The 25,794-nt window shown below is 34.5% G+C and overlaps 2 protein-coding genes across 3 annotated transcripts; one reads left to right on the forward strand and one right to left on the reverse strand.

Annotated features, from left to right (window-relative positions):
- Window positions 1–421: 421 nt before the first annotated feature.
- LOC137836644 (protein DETOXIFICATION 14-like) lies at window positions 422–3,612 on the reverse strand. The gene is made up of 7 exons (XM_068645316.1): window positions 3,187–3,612; window positions 1,926–2,470; window positions 1,752–1,838; window positions 1,618–1,674; window positions 1,209–1,447; window positions 831–1,036; window positions 422–735 (listed from the first exon to the last, which is right to left on the reverse strand). Exons 1-7 carry the CDS (start codon window positions 3,457–3,459, stop codon window positions 673–675), a joined length of 1,470 nt encoding a protein of 489 aa, XP_068501417.1. The 5' UTR covers window positions 3,460–3,612; the 3' UTR covers window positions 422–672.
- Window positions 3,613–12,505: 8,893 nt separating this feature from the next.
- On the forward strand, window positions 12,506–21,461 carry LOC137836645 (mediator of RNA polymerase II transcription subunit 33B-like). Of its 2 annotated transcripts, none has more exons than XM_068645318.1 (10): window positions 12,506–13,550; window positions 13,738–14,054; window positions 14,178–14,269; window positions 14,647–14,998; window positions 15,475–15,685; window positions 16,442–16,556; window positions 16,689–16,850; window positions 17,743–18,409; window positions 19,310–19,516; window positions 20,169–21,461. In XM_068645318.1, exons 1-10 carry the CDS (start codon window positions 12,844–12,846, stop codon window positions 21,284–21,286), a joined length of 3,948 nt encoding a protein of 1,315 aa, XP_068501419.1. In that variant the 5' UTR covers window positions 12,506–12,843; the 3' UTR covers window positions 21,287–21,461. The 2 variants fall into 2 exon arrangements, with proteins under 2 accessions (XP_068501419.1, XP_068501418.1); XM_068645317.1 differs by having other exon boundaries at window positions 12,509–13,550; window positions 20,166–21,461.
- Window positions 21,462–25,794: the final 4,333 nt, after the last annotated feature.

Genomic DNA, 25,794 nt, shown 5'->3' on the forward strand with positions numbered 1-25,794 from the left:
TGCTCTGTCACCTATAGTGGTGTTGTAAGAACATGAAATTATTGTACTATGAAAAAACACCAGCTAGCATAAAAACTTGCATGAGTGGGAAAATGACGTGTTATGAACTTGCTTCGTTGTGATATCTTTGTCCACACACACACTCCTTGTCTTCAAAGTTTCTCATTCAACAAAGTCATGAAGATTTTAGTTCTGCCATGTTCTGATTGTACAACTCGTATATAATTTGAGTTTATAAATAAATATATATAATAAAACATAAATTTGTAATTAAATAATATAATAGTATTAGAATTTATAAAAAAAAATTGAAATTATCAATATTTCATTTCCTTTTAAAAATAATATTTTGAGAAAATGGTACAAAAGTAATGACTTTATGTGGGGAATGTTTTCAGCTTTTTATCATAAGGCAACAAAGGAACAAAAATTACCACACGTTCATCTCATGCATTATACAAAATTCTCATCACATATTCACACAACCTCCCTAAACATATGTTAACATGATTAAATCATCTGAACAGACACAAAACAGCAACAAAATAGTAAAAGCAAAACAAAGCTGACACAGTTGGCTCTCTCTATTTTCCTATCTCCTTTTCACAAAAGAACAAGTGCAGTGTCATGTCACCTCTTCCACTCTTTTATTCATCATTTGCCTTGAATATCTCAAACAAATGCACTGTGATTTTTCATTGAGTTCTCCACTACCCTCTCCCTCGCTTTACTTGCCTGCATTAACACCAACAACATAGTACAATTAATCATGCAAAGAGAATGGAAAAAAGTATAGATTTCTGCATCTGAGAAAACTGCTATCTACTAACCTCTTTCTTCCAATCTGTTAGTGCTGTTACCAAAGCAAGAATAATTACTTGTAGAACAGACCCTGATAGAGTTCCCATCCAAAGTCCCTTGGCTTTTAGTTGTAGATAAAAACCAAAACACAAACCCATAGGAATTCCCACTAGATAGTAGGCTCCCAGATTCACATAAGCTCCTATTTGCTGAAATCCTCCACCCCTTGCTATCCCTACACACTTTCACACATCATTAATGATACTTTGAAAACCTGCTAAATTAGTATTTTCATCATTTCATGCAAAAACTGAAATTTTATAAAGAAAAATGTGATTTATAAACTAGTGCAAGTTGTGAACATATCACTTCTTGCAAGTCACAGAAGAAGGAGATTTTGAACTCACCAGAAAGTGCTCCAATTAGACTGTCGACACTCACAGACACACAAAGGAGGGGAGCCATGCTTGCAACATAATCCACAACTTCCATATCATTGCTATAGGCGTATCCTAATATATGTCTGCAACTCATGAAGACGGTGCTCACAATAACAGCCTCTGCAACCCCAAGAATCAGAACCACACGAACAACCCCTTTAGCTGTCTTTGGATTCCCTGCCCCCAGTTCATTTGAAACCCGAGTGCTGCAAAACAAACACCATGTGGGGTGATTCTGCATTACCACAACAATACTACACTTACTAACGTAATATTCCTTTAACACACTCTTTTTAGTTTGTCAAAATTTACTAGTTTTTAGTACTAAAATGTAAACGGTAGTAGAGAGTGAGGCAACACCAGGAAAGGAACAAACCTTGCTGAAGCTCCAACAGCATAAGGAACGAAGTAGTGCAAGGAAGTAGTGTTAAGGCTGCAAGGGTGTGATGAAAGTTAGAAGATGATGACATCAAGTTATTTAAGTAATGGAAGAGAAATGATTGCACCCACCAGACTGAGAGCACTGCGGTTTCAAGCTGGGGATTTGGTAAAAGCCCAGCAAGCAAAGTTAGCACCTCAAAGGACCACCATTCAAAACTGCATAGAAATGTGAAAAATGTAATTAGCAGAAGAAAGTTAGAGCAAGAAAGAGCACTGTGCAAAGTTATGTAATGCCATATTTACCAAAACATGAGTCCTGAAGGGATAGCTAATTTCAAGAACTCTGGAATGCTAATTAAAGCAGAACTAGAAAACACAATCCTGGTTTTTTGACAAGCTGGGGAGTAGAGCATGTAAATTGCAAGCCAAACAGCGTTCAACCAATAAGAAACTCCAATGGCTAATGCAGCTCCAACGTGTCCAAGGCCCAATGTAAAAACCAGACCCCAACAAATAGGAATATGCAAACACAGTGAGGTAATTGAGCTGAAAACCATGGGAAAGATCATACTCTGAGTCTGGAAGTAGCGAGTGAGAGCCTGAAGAACAGCGTGGCCAAATAGTGCTGGTATGAGGTATATGCAGTACTCACAAGCTGCACGAGAAATTTGAGGGTCTTGACTAAACAGCAAGAGTATTTTATCAGTGAATATCCACACCAGAGATATGGGGAGACAAACCAATATCAGAGTCACCGTGGCACACCAAGTGTAGTTTCCAAACTTTCTATACTCCTCCGCGCCATACATTTGCCCACACAAAGTTTCCAATGCACCAGACATTCCCAACTGCAATGCAACACAACACACTCACTCAGATTCACTTAGTAAAGGACTTTGTTTTGTAGCGTCCATAACAATACCCTCTCTCTCTCTCTCTCACACACACACACACAAACACAAATATAATGATGTTAAGGATTCAATCTCTCAACTTTCAACCCTTTGCACAGATCCAGTTTCAAAAGCAAGGTTATTATCAACCCAACCGAATGAACACAACACATAAGCACTAGTAAAACAAAGAGCCTAACTCATCTAACTCATATTTATGAATGGTTTACACCCACATATAAAGAATAAAGAATGAATTTTTTCAATCTATAGGATCTCCAACAAACACCTAAGCACTAGTAAAACACAAAGAACCAATAGGATATATGCCACCCCAAAATCTAGTTAGATGAATTAATTAGTCACTAAGACCAAGTAAATCAATTAAGAAGAACTAATCAACCAAAATGGCATTCCATTTGTACTTTTTACATGTGATCCGGTTGATATGCTAATACTAGGTACTGATAAACTGGATCGAGGGCCCTCTTCCAAGAACCAGAAAACAGCTTTCCAGTGAGAAAAAAAAACAACAAGTAGATTATGTATAGAAGATGCCATACTTGAAACCACACAAAGCTAAAGATGCCAAGTTAAGAAAATGAGAGAAATAGGAAGAAGAAAGGTGCACTGAAGCAGAAAGAGAGAATAGAAGGGAGAGTTGTATTTACAAGGACACTGAATCCGGTAACTTCAGCAAAAGAGATGGCAATAGCAACCCCAGAGAAGGAGACTAGTACCCCGAGATGTCCCACCATCATGAGTGACACAACCTGCAGAAGGTACTGCGAAACAGTGACAGCCACCATTGGAGCCGCCATGGAGCTTATCGTCTTTAGCTCTTGGCAGAATGTAGTCTCGTCGGGTGATGCCACTTCCTCTTCACCACTCTTTGTTAGCAGTGGTGCTGCCACCTCCTTGCTCATCTCTCTAGAGTTTGCCATATTTGGAAGAATGTAGAATGTTCATGCGAAAGATGTGTTGCAAAGATATATGTATATGTATATATATATGTATATATATATATAGGAGCAAAAGTGCTGCTTCTTTCTTCCTCCTCTTTTACCAAACTACGAGTGGTTCTTTTATTTGTGGTCAAAACATGCTTCGGCACTGCCAACTGCAAATAAAGAATTCATGCTACACACATGAACCAAAATAATAATAAAACAAAAACAACCCTTTACGTAACTAAACAGTGGAGCAAGAGTTGAGATCCCTCGAGGAACTTTCCATAATATTGTGTATGAGGAATTAATTATGCACAGAAAAGATGAAGATAAAAGGAGTATAACCTATGTGAGATAATCTTATATACTAAAAGTTTTGGAATTTGATTAATATTATTGTTGGGTGTTCAAGATTTAATTGATAGATATTGGAATTTAATTAGTTAGATTTAATTAATTGGGATTTAATTAATAGTTTCTATAATATATCTTTTAGTTGGGTTTTAGTTAGTCATTTCTATCATATATCTCTTTAGTTGAGATTTAGTTACTAATTTCTATCATATATTTCTATATTTATAATATTTAGTATTCTATTAAACTATTATCTAGGATATGAATAAGATATGCACCTTGTTTCTTTTTTTCAATTCTTCATCATATTCTTTATCATTGTTGTTGTTCTTGTTCTAATCGAAAATCACCTAAAAGTTCCCTTTATCCAAAACCTAATCGTTCTTTGAAATCTCTTACGAGAGGACCTAGATGCTTGTACACACGATCATTCATATCACATAAACTCTAAAAATAGACACGGAGACTAATAAGATACCAACACGAAAATATACAGATACACAAATCTATATATTATATATTTATGAATTATATAAATTGACAATAAAGATTTATGAGTGTTGTATAAGTGTCACACAGCTGCACCAATTAACACTAATGAAAGAGCTCATTGAGTATAACTAGATTCTTAAGATTGATTTGGATTCTTGATGAAGAATAAATATGGACTAAAGCAAAAAACTTTTGATATAAAATTGATGATTAAATCAGAATAACAAGAAGGGTATTTTTTTTATGTGAATTATTTTTGTGGTAGAGGTGTGTTTGGAGTTTTTAGGTTAGATGGGACATGGAAGTGGCGACAAAGTAATACCCTAATCGTTCCACCGCGTGCATTTCTACTTTCTAATGGTCACTTCAATGATACACTACTTTATTGTTACTTTGTTACTTTAAAACTTTTGTTCTTGTTCTCTAAGTTGACATGTTCAACTTTCTATACACACCTAAATCTTCCATGTGAATGTTAACACCATCACACCATATTTCTCATATTAATATCCATTTGTTGGGTCTCGAATAACATTTTACATCATTTTGCCACCATTTCTAACTAAATTATTTTAAATCAGAATCTAAACTTGTCTCTTGTTGTTTTCTAATTCAGAAAAGAGAAATCATATTTTGTGAATGATGAAAGTTTGATATATATATATATATATATAAATATATATAATAAGAAGTAAATTTATAATTAAATTATATATAAAAAATATTAAAATAATAGTATTGAGGGTTGTAATATAATTATATAAAAAAATAAAATTGTCAATATATCATTATTTTTCAAAAAAATATAGATAAATTTCAAAAACCCATTTTTAAAATGGTTGTTAGTGTATAATAAAAATGTACTTCTATTTTTAAAAAAATGGTATTTTAAATAATATTTAGTTAATAAAAAATAATTGAATAATTTTCACTCACCAAAATATTACTTCCAACATCATCCAATCATTACTCCCAACACCTTCCACACAATCACCCTCGTTGGCATTGACTCCGTCACTTTGAAAAACAAGTTTTCACCTCCTTTTGTAATGCAACAATCACTACAAGAAAATCATCAATTAGAAACCAATTTTTAGAGACCAAAATAATTAGTTGCAATAGTAACTAAATTAGAAACTATTTTAAAAACTAAAATAAAAATTGGTTTCTAAATTAGTTTTTATTATTGTTAAATAGTTTCTAAATTGGTATTTAATTAGCAACCAAGGTTTTAACTACCAATTATTTAGTTTCTAAATTTGGTCTCTAAAACTATTTAACAATAATAGAAACCAATTTTGATTGGTTTCTATTTTATGTTTTTTCTTGTAGTGAATAAAGATGTTATAAACTTTTTCATATAATAAAGATTGACTCTGAATATCATTTCCTACATTTTTATTCAAAATATCATTCAGAAGAACAAAATAAAACGGAAACAAAAAAACCTATCACCCATACATTTTATACGTATACATTAAAAAAAACTACAAAAATTAAACCAATCACTAAAACTACAACTTTACAAATTGAAGTCGATTTAATATAACAGCTTTGGTTAACTTTGTTAAAAAAGTTAAAAGAAAACTTTTAGGACATGTCTATTTGGATAATTATTTAAAGTTACAATACATTTTCATACCACTTAAATAAAAGTGAATATAGATTATTTTTTTGAGGAAAAACAAGTGTATTAATCCAAAAGGATAAGATATTCTAACTTTTATATGTATATGATGTGACGTAAGAAACTTTTATGATCACATAATCTAAATTTGAATGATAAAAATAATTATAAACATCTAGATAACAGTATAAGAGGGTGATGATGATTGAGATATTACCAAAAATTATATACAACAACAAAGATGTAATATTTCTAACCTATACAAGAACAATAGAACAATGATAAAATATTTTATTAACAAAGATATTGATTTTTACTTGGATTTATTAATAAAAATTTAACTTTTTGATTTTTTTGTAAGACAGAAATTGAATATTTTAATTTAAGTACTTTTTATTTATTTAAACAGTATCTAAGTTATTCATTCTATACAAAACTTAAAAGTTATTGGTTAAATAAACTGAGAATTATATTAAAAAGCATCATTAACTAAACATAAAAATTAACCGTCCTTCATATAGGTTTTATTTTAATTACATAAAAAAATCAATTCAAATCGAATTATATTAATATTTTACCATAACTTTGACTGATTTTTTTCTGCATTATTTTATAATAAATTTATTATAACATAATTAGATATCATTTAAAAAAAAAAAATTATCAAGTAATTTTTATTATTAATAAATAATTTTTAAATTAATATCTAATTAGCTATCAAAATTTTAATTACTAATTATTTATATTCTAAAGTTAATAACTAAAATCTTGATAATTAATTAAATATTAATTTAAAAAATATTTATTAATAATAAAAATTAATTTAGATATTAATATTTTTTTTAAATAATATTTAATTTAGTTAATATAGTAATTAATTATTTCTTATTTTTAAAATTAGTTTTTATTTAATAATTTTTTTTAGTGAAACTCAAAATAATAATGTAAGGAAAAGTATTTAAATTATTGATTACCACCTCTTCTTCTATATTTGATAACTTTATCTTTTTCCATCTTCTATATTTATATTTGAATGCATTTGAGTTATAAACTTTATTTGTTAAGAACATTCATGAATTCAAGTTGTTTCAACATTTGTAAATTATTTAAATTTGACTTTTATCATCAATTTCTATTTATATAAAAATGAATCATCACATGAGAAAAGTTACTTATTGTCATGCAACTTGATAATTGCACCACTATAAATGTGTCTACCTAAAAAAAAAATGGTCCACTATTCATACACTTACCTTTTTCTAAAGAAAAACGTGTTATATATTTATCCACCCATCGCACTAAATTTTCATTACATAAATCAAAATTTAAAATTTTAGTTATTATTAATTTTTATTTTTAATGACTTCCTTAACTTAAACAAACTAAAACTTGAAAGTTTTATAATTAGAGAGACTTTAAGTGATATACCTAGTTTTTTCAATTTCAGAGTAAAACATAATTTATCAAAATAGAACTAAATAACATTTATTTAAAACATAATTAAATAATTATATAAAGAGTTCAATAAACTTTTATAACAAATTATTAAGTGGTCGATTGTTCTAGTAACTATGTTACTTATAGGCATATTCTTAGAAGTCACAAACCACATCAAATAAAATTCTAATGAATACTTAAATTAAAGTATAAATTTAGCAAGGTTTTATATTATTAACTATATAAACATAAAAAGCTTTGTATGAGAAATATTTTTCACATAAAAAATTATGTTTTAAAACATTTTAAATATGTTTTCATTTGGTAAATAAATGAGTTTTGATTTTAATTCTTATAAATATTTTTTTTTGAATGGGCTAATGCTTTGCATATTTGGAGTTGGGTTCAACACATTTTTCTTACTTATGATTTCTCTAATAAGGATGATATTCTTTCTTTTATTAAGAGTGATGGTAATCCGTTGGTTAAATTGGTTAAGCTAGCTGTGATAACTTTTTCTATTTGGATGATATGACGTATGAGGAATTATACTCGTTTTCAGGATAAGATTGAAGTTTCTATGGCTATTTTGGTTATTAAAGATTTAACTTGTCTAGTGGGTAATTCGTCTAAAACTTCAATGAAGAATGATATGTTTGATTTCAATGTGCTCAATTTTTTTGGTATTAACACTCGTACTGGTAAAGTTCTACGTCCTCTTCTTGTTAGATGAGAGTTTTCTTTACCAGGCTGGGTTAAAATTAACACTGATGGGGCTGCTAGGGGTTATCCAGGTCTTGGCGCTTGTGGAAGTATTTTTCGTGGGAGTATGGGGGAGTTTATTGGAGCTTTCTTTGTGTTTCTTGATGTTCAGACTGCTTTGGTTGCTGAATTTTATGGAGTTATATATGCTTTGAAGGAAGCTCAAAAGTTGGATCTTACTAATGTCTGGCTGGAATGTGACTCTGCCTTGATTTGTGTTGCGTTTACTACTAGGACAAATGTTCCTTGGATGTTTCGTAATCGATGAAATACTTGTCTTAATTATTGTGGAAAAATCAAGTTTAAGGTTACTCATATTTTTCGTGAAGGGAATGCATGTATTGATAAGTTGATTAATTTAGGATTGATTCATAAAAAATCCTTTCATTGGTATAATAGACTTCCATATAGTCTGTTCTTAGAATTCTTTATTAATAGGTATACTCTACCTATGTATCGTTTTTGTTAACATATGAGTTTTGGTCTAGTCCTCCCATATTTTTGTATTTTCTTTCTTTTTCTTTTTTTTAATAATATTTTTTGTTTATGTAATAACAAATGATTGTTGTTACTTGATGTGTCAGCCTAGCTGATATGTCAAGTAGCATAACATGAAAACTTTTTATATTTATATAAATATATATATATATATATAAATATAAATATATATATATAAATATAGTTGTAATACTTAAAATTTTGTAAGTTTTTTGGTTTTTTAAATTTGAAAACTTTGAAAGGTCTTTAACATTATGTATTTGTCATGTAAAAAACGTGAATACATGTGAGTTTAAGATATTCGATATTAATAAACATGTGCAATATTTATTTAGACTGCATATTCAATTTATAAATATTTTTGGGAAAATCTTGATATGACTATTTTTTTTATTTGAGGAAATTAAGATAAGAAAATTTATTGTGATGGTGACAAAACGTGAGGTGGTCCTCACCATTTAAACAAAATTGTGGACAACACCAAGTTACAATGAAATCGAGGATAACGTGTTGCTTTTTCTTTCGTATATTGAAAAGCTTTTGCTGTTTTTCTGTTAACATAGTGTATAGAAACATTTTAGAAAAAAATAGAAAATAAAAAAAATAAAAATAAAAATAAAAATAAAAATAAAAATATATATATATATATATCCTTTTTTTCATGATTATCCTAACTTAGTTTTTTAGTGGTCCGGTCGATATTATACAACTATACATTTCCTTCTATCCATTCATTTATTACTACATTACATGTCTTCATTATCTTAGGAGACTTTTATCTTACTACAACTAAATATCAAAGGGTTAAGTTTAGTTTGTTTTAGTTTGATTTGTTTTTGTTTGAAAAAGCGAGACGAGATGGATTGGTCTAACTAAGTTATACGAGTTGGAATTGGTAACTCATTTTGTCATAAGATGAGTTGATTGACTAACCTGTTATTTTTAATTTTTTTTAAGAAATTTTTTTGTTTGTTTGTTTTGAACATATATTTATTTGGTAACTCATCCCGTCATAGGATGAGTGTTTAATGGATATCGTTTGATGAAATTTGTTTGTCTTCTACATATGTTCAAAGCGTGTACTCATAATCATTGTTATATTTACGTAGTTAGACTTTGTGCTATTTTGTTACATGGTTAGGTATAGTTGTACTTAGTTTATATATGCTCGACCTTATTTAAATAGTTCAAAGTTGAATTTATACGTGGTTGTGTAATTTGTATTCACCATCCATGTGATTTACTCTTTCCTATTCTCCATGAACAAAATTATGGAATATGTTTATCTTTTCATACGTGTTTTTCACTTCGTTCATTAAATCATCTAATGTTCTTTGTGTTTATTTATGAATTTCTTTATCCGAATTCCTCCAACAAATTGGTATCAAATCTTCATTTATATTTCATTTGTATTCATAGGTTGGTGGTCCTTAACCAAGGCTAGTCTATTTTGTTTGTTTCTTTTTTCATTAAGATTTTTTTAGGAAGATGACAAACACAATAAAAATTGGTAGAACAATTTTAATTTGTGGCGCATCAAGATGTGTGCTCTACTAAAAGAACAAGGAATCTGGAAGCCTCTATTTGGCACAATTTCACATATGGAGGAGTTTTTTCTAAGAACTCAAGGAGAAAAATGATTCTTTAATCCTTTTGTCTCTCTCGGACGACGAAGTTCTTTATGAAACAATGAATAAAGAATTTATTTTTAAGTTGTGGTTGACTTGGAGAAGTTGTTGCAAACTTTGCTTGTTAAAATTTTTTAGCATACCAATGAAATAGGAAACTTAATTAACCAATATTTATCATTTAAACATATCAAATATTCCTCCAAAATAACTATTAAATTAATATCATGTTAAGTATTAACCATGAAATGAAATACTCTAAATATAACTTGTTTTTGTTCGGAGAAGGATTGACAAAGTTCAAGTGCCCTTTCCATCCTATTATGTATCGTATTTAAAGGGAGAAATCCTTTATGTTAGGGATGGTAATGCAAGACAGGTCATGCAGGGTGATATGTGAATCGATAGGAAAAAATGCGAGGAGGATTAACTATTTTAACCCGTTGGCTTGTCCTGCATAATTTACAATCCACGAGCCATGTACGAGACAGGATGGGCCAACCCGCATAACTCGCATATCTTAAAATTTAATTTCAATCCCTAAAAATAATGCACAACCAATCCTCAATGTCGTTCCTCCTCTTACGTACATCTCTTGCCTCCCAGGACAATTACTGCTTCATAATGAAATTTTTTTATGATTAATGAAATTTTATTAAGATACATTTATATCTATAACTTTTATAAAGAAATTTTCCTTATGCAGGATGACCACAAGCCTGCGAGCCAACGTTTATGTGAAGCGATCCAACCCGCATTGTCATTCCTACCTTAAGTGCTTCATAATGCAGTTTAAGTACTGAAAAACATAATTGAGAAGCAAGGAATTTAAGATACAAAAAAAAAAAATGAGTTATGGAATCAAATAATTTGATTTTGTTTCACGAGCTCCTAAAATTTTGGTAACAGAACGTCCTCCCTATCATTCTCATTAAATATTTTGAAGAGATTGCCCTAAGCCCAACATTTCGTCTAGAAGGTGACTTACTCTTAAGGGACTCAAATATAAAGAAAAATGTTATTGCAGGACTAAGCATCCAAGGAAAGGAATCTTAGTCAGTTGGAGGCATGTGACACATGTCATAGGATAAGAAACGAAGGGACACACATAATAGTGAGAGAAAAAGTAGAGTGACTACTTGATTTAAGGATCATGGAGGGGGAAAAAGGGTATCGTGTATTGAATTCTCTTTCTATATTATCCTTTTTGTTTTCTTCTAAAGTCTCTTAATGAGTGTGAGTTGTGACTCTCTTCTATCTTTATATTCATATTCTTAATTTGAATGATATACACATAGCATATCCAACTAATTTATTTTTGTTTTACACATTTATTTGTTTTTCTCTTACCATTACACATGCCTTCTTCACTACATATTTTGGTCAGACATAAATCAAGTTTGAGAGACCAACTTCATCCTTATTAAGACATACTCTTAAATCCAAATGATATATAACTTAAAATTATAATTTTGACAACTTTATTAATATCTTCATGTTGATAAATATTTAGATCATTAAAATTATTTATTTTTCTCGTACAATTCTACCTTAAGGTAGTATTTAGATCATTAAAATCATTTTTTTTCTCGTACAGTTCTACTTTAAAGTAAATTTATTGTGTTCTAACCTATCTTCATTGGAATCATACCCATCCTCTTAAAAATTAAACATAAACAATGAAGATTTACATTAAAATGCATATACAAATCGTTAAGAGACATACAAAATTTGATATGATAAAACGCAAATCTTAATTTAAAAATTATATTCAAAACAATCATATTTTATCAATAGCATATTTAGGTGTGTGTAACTAAATTACTTTCCTATTTATCTACATCCACCACATTAAAACACAATAAATATTGGTTTACCAGATATCTTTCATATTTACATCAACTCAGCAATCACATTTGTATGATTCAGAAAATTAATGTAAGTGAATATACGAATCAAAAGAAAACATATTTTATTATATATAAAACTTAGGTACGAGAAAATGTGGATGAATATGTCTTATAATTTAAGAAAATGAGACTCACCTTCGTACACTTAACAAAAATGTTGATAACTTTTATCCACCTCAAAATTCTAGTTGCACCCTCTTTGTCTAAGTCAATGTGCTTGAGTTGAGGAAAATGTATATTTATGGGGTGCGTAAGAAAAGTATGGGTCGCATGGGCCAGGCCCAGGCCCAGAATTGGTTGTTTGAATGAAGTGAGTGGTGGAGTGCGTGAAAAGAGAAGAAAGAGAAGAAGGAGAAGAAGACGTTGACGAAATATTGGAATGCTTTGTAAAAGAATGTTTAGTTTATGCGAAGTTTGAATACTGAAGTTCGGTTAATTTAAAAATGTGGGAACCTTATCTCATACAGTTAATAAATGTTTTTCTGATTTAAAGGAAGAGATATTAGAATTGGTAACGTTTGGAACAGTGAGTGGAAGCGGACTTTTCAAAATTTGAAGAAGAATTTGAAGAATTTGAAGAAGAAGATTTGGAGAAGACGAAGATGGTGAGAGTGTGAATTGGGGAATCGAAGGAATTGGGGAATCGAGAATCGAAGAGATCGATCGGTGAATGGGAGAGATGGTGTGGGAGGGAGTTATGGAAGTAACCAAGTGGGCGCAGGATAAGAAGACGGACCCTTTGCTGTGGTCAATTCAGGTCAGCTCCGCCCTCAACTCCGCCGGCGTCTCCCTCCCTTCCGTCGACCTCGCGCACCGCCTCGTCTCCTACATCTGCTTCGACAACCACGTCCCACTCGCTTGGAAGCTTCTAGAGAAAGCCATGGCGGTTCGAATCCTCCCTCCCTTGCTCGCCCTCTCCCTCCTCTCCACTCGCGTCCTCCCCCACCGCCACCTCCACCCCGCCGCCTACGCGCTCTACATCGACCTCCTCAACCGCCACGCCTTCTCCCTCTCCTCCCACATCCACTTCCCCAACTACCCCAAGGTCATGGCCTCCATCCACCACGCCCTTCGCTTCTCCCAGGCCTACTCCTCCCACGACCCCCACCCCGGCCTCGTTCTCGTCCACTTCCTCTTCACCGTCATCTCGCAGCTTCTCGAAGCTTCCTTGGACGACGAGGGACTGCTCCAACACAAGCCCCGATGGATCGCCAGATTCCCCGATCCCGATGTCGACAACATGCTCATCGACGCCCCCTCCAACTTCACCAAAGACAGCTTGCATCGCAAAAACACTGCCATGGCTATTGAGACCGTCTCTCGCTTTCTTCACCACAAGCTCACTTCAAGAATCCTCTCTCTGGTTCAGCGAAACATGTAAATTACTCCTTTTAGCTGCCGCGTTTGTGTTATCACGCAACACCAAAACTTGTTATAGTCAGAATTGAAGTTGAATTAGTTATGCTTATTCTCAAGCTGATTCTGATTAGAGAACAGTGACAAAAATACCTTGAGAACTGTATTTGTTTAGGTTTTCGCTGACTCGGTGCATGTTTATTTGTAGGCCAGCGCATTGGGGACCTTTTGTTCACCAGCTTCAGAGGCTTGCCGCGAACTCGACAGTGTTGAGGAGCTTGAAGCATGTCACTCCTGACTCTCTCTTGCCTTTGAATTTTAACTCCGCTCCTGGGATTAAGGCGTTGTCTTCTGAATGGAAATCGACACCCAAGCTGGAACTCAATGCCGTCATGGCTGGCTCTTGCGCGGTTCAATCTTGTAATGATAATTGGTCTTCTCTTTGGCTTCCAATTGATCTTATCCTTGAGGATGCAATGGATGGAAATCACGTGGCAGAAGCTAGCGCTGTAGAAGTTCTTACCGGTAAGCATAAATTTCAGTGGCGCAATGGTTACTGGACTTACGGTGAATCTAGCAATGATAAGATATTTTTTTTTTCATGCGTTGTTGAGCTGCTTGGTTGAAGTGATTGTTGGCTTATTGCAGGGTTGGTTAAGGCTTTGCACGCAGTTAACGGTGCTACATGGCACTGTGCTTTTTTAGGTTTATGGATTGCAGCACTACGGCTAGTTCAAAGGGTAAGAGTTGATCCAAGCAAAACTAATTAACAAGAATTTGCTGTAGGAGAGATTATTTCTTCCATGAGGGAAAAGGGGAATTCCTGAAAGCAAATGCAGACTAGTAATTTCATATTTTGGGCTGGGACAAACATTTTTTATGTGTGGGAGAGAGAAAGAGAGAAACTGCTTGATGAACTTAGCAAGTGTAAGATAAGAAGTAGTCACCCAAAAAACATAAGATATTGCAACATATCTGTTATATTTTGATTCTTTTGGTCGGTTTACATTAAACTGATTTACTGGTTCTATACAAAATGCAATTAATGATTCTAATTTTCGATGCTATTGGACTCTGTTCACTTGTTTTAAGACGTATATATTCCCCCATTTTTTAGGAGAGGGATCCAAGTGAGGGTCCAGTGCCTCGCCTTGATACCTGCTTGTGTATGTTATTGTGCATTACTACCCTTGTAGTTGCCAACCTTATTGAAGAAGAGGAAGGGGAACTCATTGAAGAAGCTGAACGTAGCCCTACAAATCAAAGGATGGACAAACAGGCTTTGGGAGAGCGTCGTGGGGAATTGGTTATCAGCTTACAGCTATTGGGTGATTATGAAGATTTACTCACTCCACCACAATCTGTTATTTGGGGATGCAATCAGGCTGCTGCCAAGGCTACTTTGTTTGTATCAGGACATAGTGGATACTTGGAATATACGAATGTGAATGACTTGCCCACCAATTGTTGTAAGTAATTGCTCTTACAATATGAAACTCTAGTGGTGTTTGGTTTGGTTATAGAAAGAACTCACAGCTGAAGGCCCTAATAAAAGCAGACAACTTAAAGAACAATTAAAGCTCCTTTGTTCATTTGTATCTTTTGTACAGTTACAATTAACATGTAAGGATATTTCATGATTAAGAAAATGACAATGTAGGCATACTAATGAGTGCAAACTGGCAACATGGACCAAATACGGGTCTGCTTTCATTTATACTGTTAATTGTTCCTTAATAAATTTCAAGGCCATTCAACCTAACCTTCGCTCAATGTCTATCATGCTCCTGATATTTTTTGTTGTCAATGATCAAGTTTTCTGTTTCCTTCTGATTATTTTGCTCAGATGTGGTGGTCTCGTAGGGGTATATTTTGTGTTTGTCTTGGGCCCTTGATTAAACCTCTTTGGTTTGAGAGTGATAGCTCATCATGTGTTTTCTTGCAGCTGGTAACTTAAGGCATCTGATTGTGGAGGCTTGTATTGCCAGGCATCTGCTTGATACCTCAGCGTATTTCTGGCCTGGTTATGTTAGTGCACCTTTCAATCAGCTGCCTCATAGTATTCCTAACCATTTACCTAGCTGGTCATCATTAATGAAGGGATCACCACTGGCTCCTCAATTGGTTAATGTCTTAGTTGCAACTCCTGCTTCTAGGTATGCTGCTACCTCATAATATTTCTACAGTCATACATTACATGTGCTCTGTAGGAGTGCTATTTCCACATGGCAAAGCAGCATCGACAACTCAGAAAATTATTATCTTTGTCTAGTTTTTCTATTTCACTTTTCCGTTTCCTTTTCAGTTTCCTTTTCAGTTTCCCTATGATAATCTAATTTTTTTTACAGTATTTATTCTGCTGTCTATCTCTCTGCCCCCCCAAATAAGAAAGGAAAAACAAGATTTTATAGTTACAGAAAATTGTGTTATCATGAATTTTTTTGCTGTTTCTTTTTTAATTTGTAGTAGTCTTTAATGTGGTTTGCAAAATACGTAGTAACACAGCAGAGTTAGTATTGAAATACCATAGATACACTGCATATATTATTAAAGAGTTGTTAAGGAGTACCTTGCTTAATTCAACTTGGGCAAGGTAGTAGCATGTCTATTGGTTTATTACTGCCCCATCCCATGTATCTTGGATAAAGGACCCTATTTCATTTGGTAAAGAAAACAGAAAATTACTTGTTTCAGAGGCAAAGTAGAAAGGCATACATAGGTATTAAATAGAGTCACATATTCAAAGTATGCATAAATGTGTTTTTGAAAGTGGTGGCTGTCCAATTGGCTGTAATATGCTTGGGCTTCAGTTATACCTTTCTGTTTCCTGAAGTTTGGGGTATCAGATGCTCTATTTTGTATATTTACCAGTCGTAATGCAACTGATTTTAAGCTCGTGGATGTAATGGAAGCTTAGCAGAGATCGAGAAAATATTTGAATTTGCAATCAATGGCTCGGATGATGAAAAGATATCTGCTGCTACCATTCTTTGTGGGGCATCTTTAGTACGTGGTTGGAATGTGCAGGTGATCCCAAACACCATTTTCTTTTTTATTTTCATTTTTGTTTTATTCTTTATAATTCATTTTGTTTGCTTCCCTTCCTTTTCCCTTTTTGATTTTTTACTTTCATGATTATAATGATTATCTTTGATGCAGGAACATATTGTTTTTTTCATTGTAAAGATGCTTTCACCTCCAGTTCCTCCTAAATATTCTGGGACTGAAAGCTATTTGATCAACCATGCTCCTTTGTTGAATGTCCTTCTGGTTGGAATTTCATCTGTAGACAGTATTCAGATATTCTCCCTACACGGTGTGGTATGTTCTGATTTAATATAGCAAGTGGTCTACATTCTTTTTTCACTCAAAAGAAAAGGGAAAACTGATATGAATGAGATAAATGCTTTTGAGAACAACCCTCCCCTATGCATACAGACAAGGAAAATTTAAAGCGCTATCAATAAAAGATGATTTTAATTATTTTTTTTCTTTCCAAAGAAATGATTTGTTAATAACTCTTAAAATTTGGGTTTAGGGTTTAACCAGCAAAACTAGCTTGTAAGAAAAAGATTACCCAAGCATTATAAGGACTACATTGAATTTATCTCTAGTTGGGCGATTTCAACAATCAACCCTTGATGGTCAAGACTAGACATCTAGAATGTGAACAAATGTGGGTGGCCCAATAGCGATACCCCTTCATGCACAGGAATAGACAAATGAGTGACCCAACGAAGGATCTATATTAAATTCTGATATCGTCTTAGAATATGTGCTTAAGGCCCCGGACCCAAATCCTACAAAACTGGTTTTAAGGTGAAGAATGTCCAAGTCTTATAGTTACATTGGTTATATCTCTAGTTTATGTTGGATTAACATGTTCCTTCACACTTAGGACTGGACATCTAGAGTGAAGACAAATGTTGGTGGCCCACTAACATCACCCATGATGCCTAGGAATAGACATTTAGAGTGTACGCAAATATGGTAATCCAATAAAAAATCTGGGATATGCTTCAATACCATATTAGAATTAAAGTTCAGGGCCTTACTCAAGCCCCATAAAACCAATTTGTAAGGTGAAGATTGTTAGAGTCTTATAAGAACTACATTGGTCCCTTCCCTAGTCCATGTGAAATCACAATAATAACTATTGAAGCTTTTAGTTTGTTATCCTATTCTATGCAGTCATTTTACTTTCTTCTTTCAGGTTCCGCTACTTGCTGCTGTGTTGATGCCAATATGCGAAGCTTTTGGATCATCTGTTCCTAATGTCTCATGGACTGCTGTTACGGGTGAAAAACTCACTTGTCATGGAGTGTTCTCTAATGCATTTATTCTCCTGCTGAGATTATGGCGGTTTAATCATCCACCTGTTGAGCACGTGATGGGTGGTGCAGCAACTCCAGCATTAGGATCACAGTTAGGTCCTGAGTACCTTTTATTGATTCGGAATTGTATGTTAGCATCCTTTGGGAAATCACCAAGAGATCGAGTAAGTTGTAGAAGATTTTCAAAAATGATAACTTTTTCTTTAGAGCCTTTATTTATGGATTCCTTTCCAAAATTAAACATTTGGTATCGGCAACATCGAGAATGTATTGCATCCACCTGTTCTACTCTTGCACCTGGGGGGCCAGTTTCTCAGATTGTTGAAGCGCTACTAAGCATGATATGCAAGAAAATAAATCGAAGTGCTCAGTCATTGACACCTACAACTTCAGGAAGCAGTAATTCATCTTGCTCTTCATTGGATGATGCTCTGATGAAACTCAAAGTGCCTGCATGGGACATCCTTGAAGCAACTCCATTTGTTCTTGATGCTGCTCTTGCTGCTTGTGCTCATGGAAGACTCTCTCCCCGTGAATTGGCTACAGGTTTGCCCAGTTCACTCATGGATATATTCAAGCCTTTTTTTTAATTGATTATCATTAATAACTGTTTTAGGATTATACTGAGGCTTTCATGTTTTAAAATGTGAGAATGTCAGAGCTGTGGAATAAAGATGTCCTGTGAAAAGATCAAATATTGAACATGACTCATGATTCTCGGAATAACTTAGCAAGTGAAAAGATTGATTACGTGTTTTTTTCGTAAAAGTGATATTGTTCTACCAAAATCTCATGTAATTTTTGTCTCATTCACTTGATTGTCCTTGTCCACTTGTCAGTGAAATAAATAGTGTTTGCTAGGAGTTGGGAAGATAGTTAAGAAAGTTATTATACTTAGTTGGAGGAGTTAGTACTTAGAGGGGATTTGCAAGGTAAATAAATGGAGGAGGATGCAAGAGAAGAGGCACCTTCTCTTTGCATGTCTAACTAAAATTGAGGAGGACCTAAAAGAAGACTTGGACATGTGTGTTGTCCTGCTCCTACGTTGCTCCCAAATCCAGATAGGTTTGTGATCACTAGTCATGTAGTTTGTGTACTCCAAGTATGGGTATGTTTGGAGTGCGTGCCAATTGTCTGACAAAATCACTAGTAATGCAGAAATTTGCAATTAAGCTAAAAAACCATAAAATTATCTAACAATATTAGAAGGTATGTTTTAAAAAAAATTAATCTTGGTAGTATCTTCGAAGAAGAAAGCTAGGCCTAATGCTAGGTAAATCCATGCTTCTTTAAGTTGTCATAGATTAACTTATTGGAATAAATGTACATTAATATAAAAATTGTAAGTTTGGGAATTCATTGAAGTGGGTTGTTAATGTCTTATTTTTTTAAGTTTTTCTTATGCTGTTGTTTGCTTAGTAAATCGTCTGCCTGATTTTTATCTAGGTCTCAAAGATCTGGCTGATTTTCTTCCAGCAACTTTGGGAACCATTATAAGCTACTTGTCAGCCGAAGTCACACGGGGCATATGGAAGCCTGCTTTTATGAACGGAACTGATTGGCCAAGCCCTTCTGCAAATTTATCTATTGTTGAGCAACAAATTAAGAAAATTCTAGCAGCCACAGGTGTTGATGTCCCTAGCCTTGCTATAGGTTTGTCAAGTTTACTTTCTTTCTTTAGATGAATTCCTCTTTGTAAGTTCAATTTATCTGTTCCTGGGTGATTGTTGCAGCATTTGTCATTTTCTCCGCATAGACCAACTAACCTGTCACGTTTCTGCATATTCATAGTTATTTTCTAGAAGTAGCTCGTGAGTGATGAATAAATTCTCAATTAGCTACGGGCTATATGATTGACATAGAAATATCAACTCATTGTTTCCAATTTTTGACAAACCGTGTTTTCATTTTCTGTTTATATGAATCAGCCAAAATGAAGTGAACGTTTTCTATTTATGTTAGAAATATGAGAAATATCCAATGATATCTTATAGAATATTTGAGTATCTTCGATGATCTCATAGGACTTGTTGTAAATTCTTTTATATTTTATGATTTGTTTTCTTATTTAATTAGAATCTTTATAATCATAGGGATATTTAATTAGAATCAAAGTTATTATAATATGATTTATAGAGATATCATGTTTTTATAGGAATAAATTTTCTATAATTATTTGTATCTATTTATCTTGCATAAAATTCCTTTCTGTAGTCCAGACAGTTTTCAGCATCTCTTGTATTTTTTGTTCTATCTTTCAACAAAATCGATCAGTTGACACTACTTCTTTAACTGCTTCAAGCAGATGGAAATGCTCCAGCTACACTTCCTTTGCCATTGGCAGCTTTTCTGAGTCTCACAATAACATATAAACTGGACAAATCTTATGAACGCTTCGTTGTTTTGGCTGGACCATCTTTAATTGCCCTTTCTTCCGGCTGTCCCTGGCCATGTATGCCCATTGTTGGTGCTTTGTGGGCTCAGAAGGTGAAGCGTTGGAGTGACTTTTTTGTATTCTCTGCTTCTGCAACTGTCTTTCACCACAGCAGGGATGCTGTAGTTCAGCTCTTAAGAAGTTGCTTTACTTCTACCCTTGGGCTTGGTTCTGCCTGTATTTATAACAATGGTGGTGTTGGCACCCTCCTTGGTCATGGATTTGGTTCTCACTTCTACAGAGGGATCACTCCGGTTGCTCCTGGGTTTCTCTACTTAAGAGTTCACCGGTCTATTAGAGATGTCATGTTCTTGACAGAAGAAATTGTATCTCTTTTAATGCTTTCGGTTAGAGATATAGCCAATGGTGGGTTGCCGAAGGATGAAGTGGAGAAGCTAAAGAAGACAAAGTATGGAATGAGATACGGACAGGTTTCTCTTGCTGCATCAATGACACGTGTAAAGCATGCTGCTCTTCTTGGGGCTTCGTTTCTTTGGATATCTGGTGGTTCAGGTTTGGTTCAATCTTTGATTACAGAAACTCTACCTTCCTGGTTTTTGTCAGCGCAAGGGTCAGAGCAGGAAGGGGTAGAACCTGGAGTTGTGGTTGCTATGCTGAGAGGTTATGCACTTGCGTGTTTTGCTGTACTCGGTGGGGCGTTTGCCTGGGGTATCGATTCTTCATCACCAGCATCCAAAAGACGATCAAAGGTTCTTGGGATTCATTTAGAATTTCTTGCAAATGCACTGGATGGAAAAATATCTCTTCGCTGTGATTGTGCCACCTGGCGTGCGTATGTTTCCGGGTTTATGAGCTTGATGGTGAGCTGCACGCCACTGTGGATCCAGGAACTTGAGGTGGGTATATTGAAAAGAATGAGCAACGGATTAAGACAGATGAATGAAGAAGACTTGGCTCTGCGCCTACTTGAAATTAGAGGGACAAGCGTAATGGGTGAGGTAGCTGAAATGATCTGCCAAAGTAGATAGTAAGTAAGGAGCATGGTGCATATGTGATGCTAATACCAATACCTAACGGATTTTGATACTCATTTCAGAGGGAAATGGAACTTCATTTGCTACTTGCTACCATTTCTGTACATAGCAATGTAAATTTCATAATTTTGTATTATCCCATTGAATTTAGAGCAGTTACGTTTAGGTAGCAGTATGAATCTTTCATCATACTATGTATTACACCAAATATTATCTTAATGTGTACCTGTACCTGTACCATTAACAGATTCATGAAGATTTTTTCCAATACTTTTTCTCCCTAAAAAACAATGGTATGAATTGTGTTGTTAGGAAAATGTTACTGTTTTAAAGAGATGATTTGTTTGATCACAAAATTTAATTGAGATATTACTTTTGAAATTAAGAAACAAATTGTGTGAATTAATTTAGTTTAAGATGGTTATTAAATTTTAAGTTTATGACATTTTGATCTCCGAATATAGTTTTTTTTTTTAAATTAACAGCTAGATAATTTTGAGATTAATTAGCAATACTAATTGAAAAAATAAACAACTTGATAAGTTGAGAAGTCATATTCACCCGATGCCCACATACGAGAAGAAACACCTAAACCAAAAAGGAAGATAGTTTCCTTTGATTTTTACTTTGACAGTTGAAAACCTCCGGACTCAAAGAAACGTTTGTTTGTGTGTGAAACTGTTTGATTTTTTTTTTAGGTGAACACTCATCAGTTTGACTTGAAATCTGCGTATTTTGCCCCAAATACAGTTGAGATTCTTATGTGGAATTTCAGGAAAAAACTACTTTGGAAGAATTTTTCATAAATTTTGTGCAAACCTAGGCCTCTTGCAAAACTTGTGAAATTTCGCCCTATTTTCTGCAATTTTTTCCGGGTCCGTATTGCGCAGAAAAAGTTCACACAAGTACTTTCGTATGTTGTTTGCACCAGGTAAGGATGCACGTCCATAAAAAAATCACAGAAAGAAATAAGGGGAAGAAAAGGCAGGACGTTTTGTTTTCGGAAAACTGGTTTTGTTCATTCTCGGTCTGGAACTTACTGCGCCTTACTCCTTGGGTATTTTGGTATGAAATTTTTACCAGGCACTGGTATGTGTCTATTGAGTTTTAGTTGAGATTTGAGCCCCAGATTCGTCCCACAAGATTCACAATAATTTTTTTAATCATCATTGCCCGGGTTGAAAGGAATGTTCGTTTGTGTGTGAAACTGTTTGATTTTTTTCCTGGGCGAATACTCATCCGTTTGACTTCTAATATGTCGCGTTTTGTCCCAAATTCAGTCGAGCTTCTTACACAGAATTTAAGTAAAAAACCATTTTGGGAGAATTTTTCAGAAATTTTGTGCAAACCGGTCTAACAAAATTTGTGAAATATCACCCTACTTTCTGCAATTTTATTTTGGGTCCGTATTGCGCTGAAAAAATTCACACAAGTACTATCATATGTTGTTTGCACCCATGTAAGGAGGCACGTCCATAAACAAATCGCAGAAAGAAGATACGGGGAAGAAAAGCCAGGACGTTTTGCTTTTGGAAAACTAGTTTTGTTCACTCTCGGTTTGGGACTTACTGCGCCTTACTCCTTGGGTATTTTGGTCTGAAATTTGTACCAGACATTCGTCATTCTGTCTATTGAGTTTTGGCTGAGATTTGAGCCCCAGATTCATCCCACAAGATTCGCAATAAATTTTTTATTTATCACAGCTCGGGATGAAATGAAGGTTCGTTTGTATGTAAAACTGTTTGATTCTTTTCCAGGGTGAATACTCATCCGTTTGATATGAAATCTGTCGCGTTTTGCCCCAAATTCAGTGGAGATTGTTACGCGGAATTTCAGGAAAAAACCATTTCGGGAGAATTTTCAGGAACTTTGTGCAAACCAAGGCTACCCACTAGCAAAACTTGTGAAATTTCGCCCTACTTTCTGCAATTTTTTTCCGGTTCCGTATTGCGCTGAAAAAATTCACACAAGTACTTTCGTATGTTTTTTGCACCCAGGTAAGGAGGCACGTCCATAAACAAATCACAGAAAGAAGATACGGGGAAGAAAAGCCACGACGTTTTGTTTTCGGAAAACCGGTTTTGTTCACTCTCGATCTAGGACTTACTGCGCCTTACTCCTTGGGTATTTTGGTATGAAATTTTTACCAGACATTCGTCATTGTGTCTATTGAGTTTTGGCTGAGATTTGAGCCCCAAACTCGTCCAAAAACATTCGCAAGAAATTTTTTTCTCTTCACTGCCCGGGCTGAAAGGAAGGTTCGTTTGTGTGTGAAATTGTTTGATTCATTTCCTGGGTGAATAGTCATCTGTTTAACCTGAAATCTGTCGCGTTTTGTCCCAAATTCAGTGGAGATTCTTACGCGGAATTTCAGGAAAAAACCATTTTGGGAGAATTTTTCAGGAATTTTGTGCAAACCAAGGCTATCCTCTAGCAAAATTTGTGAAATTTCGCCTTACTTTATGCAATTTTTTCCGGGTCCGTATTGCGCTGAAAAAATTCACACAAGTACTTTCGTATGTTGTTTGCACCCAGGTAAGGAGGCACGTCCATAAACAAATCACAGAAAGAAGATATGGGGAAGAAAAGCCAGGACGTTTTGTTTTCGGAAAACCGGTTTTGTTCACTCTCGGTCAGGGACTTACTGCGCCTTACTCCTTGGGTATTTTGGTATGAAATTTTTACCAGACATTCGTCATTGTGTCTATTGAGTTTTGGGTGAGATTTGAGCCCCAGACTCGTCCCACAAGATTCGCAATAAATTTTATATTCATCATTGCCCGGGCTGAAAGGAAGGTTTGTTTGAGTGTGAAACTGTTTGATTCTTTTCCTGGGTAAATACTAATCCGATTGACCTAAAATCTGTCGCGTTTTGTCCCAAATTCAGTGGAGATTCTTACGTGGAATTTTAGGAAAAAACCATTTTGGGAGAATTTTTCAGGAATTTTGTGCAAACCAAGGCTATCCTCTAGCAAAATTTGTGAAATTTCGCCTTACTTTATGCAATTTTTTCCGGGTCCGTATTGCGTTGAAAAAATTCACACAAGTACTTTCGTATGTTTTTTGCACGCAGGTAAGGAGACACGTCCATAAACAAATCACAGAAGGAAGATACGGGGAAGAAAAGCCAGGGCGTTTTGTTTTCGGAAAACCGATTTTGTTGACTCTCGGTCTGGGACTTACTGCGTCTTATTCCTTGGGTATTTTGGTCTGAAATTTTTACAAGACATTCATTATTGTGTCTATTGAGTTTTGGGTGAGATTTGAGCCCCAGACTCGGCCCACAAGATTCACAATAAATTTTTTATTCATCACTGCCCTGGCTGAAAGGAAGGTTCGTTTGTGTGTGAAACTATTTGATTCTTTTCCTGGGTGAATACTCATCCGTTTGACCTGAAATATGTCGCGTTTTTCCCAAATTCAGTGGAGATTCTTACGCGGAATTTCAGGAAAAAACGACTTCGGAAGAATTTTTCAGGAATTTTGTGCAAACCAAGGCTATCCTCCAGCAAAACTTGTGAAATTTCGCCCTACTTTCTGCAATTTTTTTCCGAGTCCGTATTGCGCTGAAAAAATTCATACAAGTACTTTCGTATGTTTTTTGCGCCCAGGTAAAGAGGCACGTCCAAAAACAAATCACAGAAAGAATATACGGGGAACAAAAGCTAGGACGTTTTGTTTTTGGAAAACCGAGTCTGTTCACTCTCGGTTTGGGACTTACTGCGCCTTCCTCCTTGGGTATTTTGGTACGAAATTTATACCAGACATTCGTCATTGTGTCTATTGAGTTTAGGCTGAGATTTGGGCCCCAGACTCGTCCCAAAAGATTCGCAAGAAATTTTTTATTCCTCACTGCCCGGACTGAAAGGAAGCTTCAGTTGAGTGTGAAACTGTTTCATTCTTTTCCTTGGTGAATACTCATCCGTTTGACCTGAAATCTGTCGCGTAATGTTTCAAATTCAGTGGAGATTCTTATGCGGAATTTCTGGAAAAAACCATTTCGGCAGAATTTTTCAGGAATTTTGTGCAAACCAAGGCTCTAGCAAAACTTGTGAAATTTCGCCCTACTTTCTGCAATATTTTTCCGGGTCCGTATTGCGCTGAAAAAGATCAAACAAGTACTTTCGTATGTTTTTTGCACCCAGGTGAGGAGGCACTTCCCTAAACAAATCACATAAAGAAGATACGGGGAATAAAAGCAAGGACGTTTGGTTTTCGGAGAACCGATTTTGTTCACTCTCGGTCTGGGACTTACTGCGCCCTACTCCTTGGGTATTTTGGTGTGAAATTCTTACCAGACATCAGTCATTGTGTCTATTGAGTTTTGGCTGAGATTTGAGCCCCAGACTCGTCCCACAAGATTCGCAATAAATTTTTTATTCATCACTGTCCGGGGTGAAAGGAAGGTTCGTTCGTGTGTGAAACTGTTTGATTCTTTTCCTGGGTGAATACTCATCCGTTTGACCTGAAATCTGTCGCGTTTTGTCCCAAATTAGTGGACA

This window comes from Phaseolus vulgaris, chromosome 4 (assembly GCF_000499845.2).
Source record: "Phaseolus vulgaris cultivar G19833 chromosome 4, P. vulgaris v2.0, whole genome shotgun sequence".
In the NCBI taxonomy this organism is placed as follows: domain Eukaryota; kingdom Viridiplantae; phylum Streptophyta; class Magnoliopsida; order Fabales; family Fabaceae; genus Phaseolus; species Phaseolus vulgaris.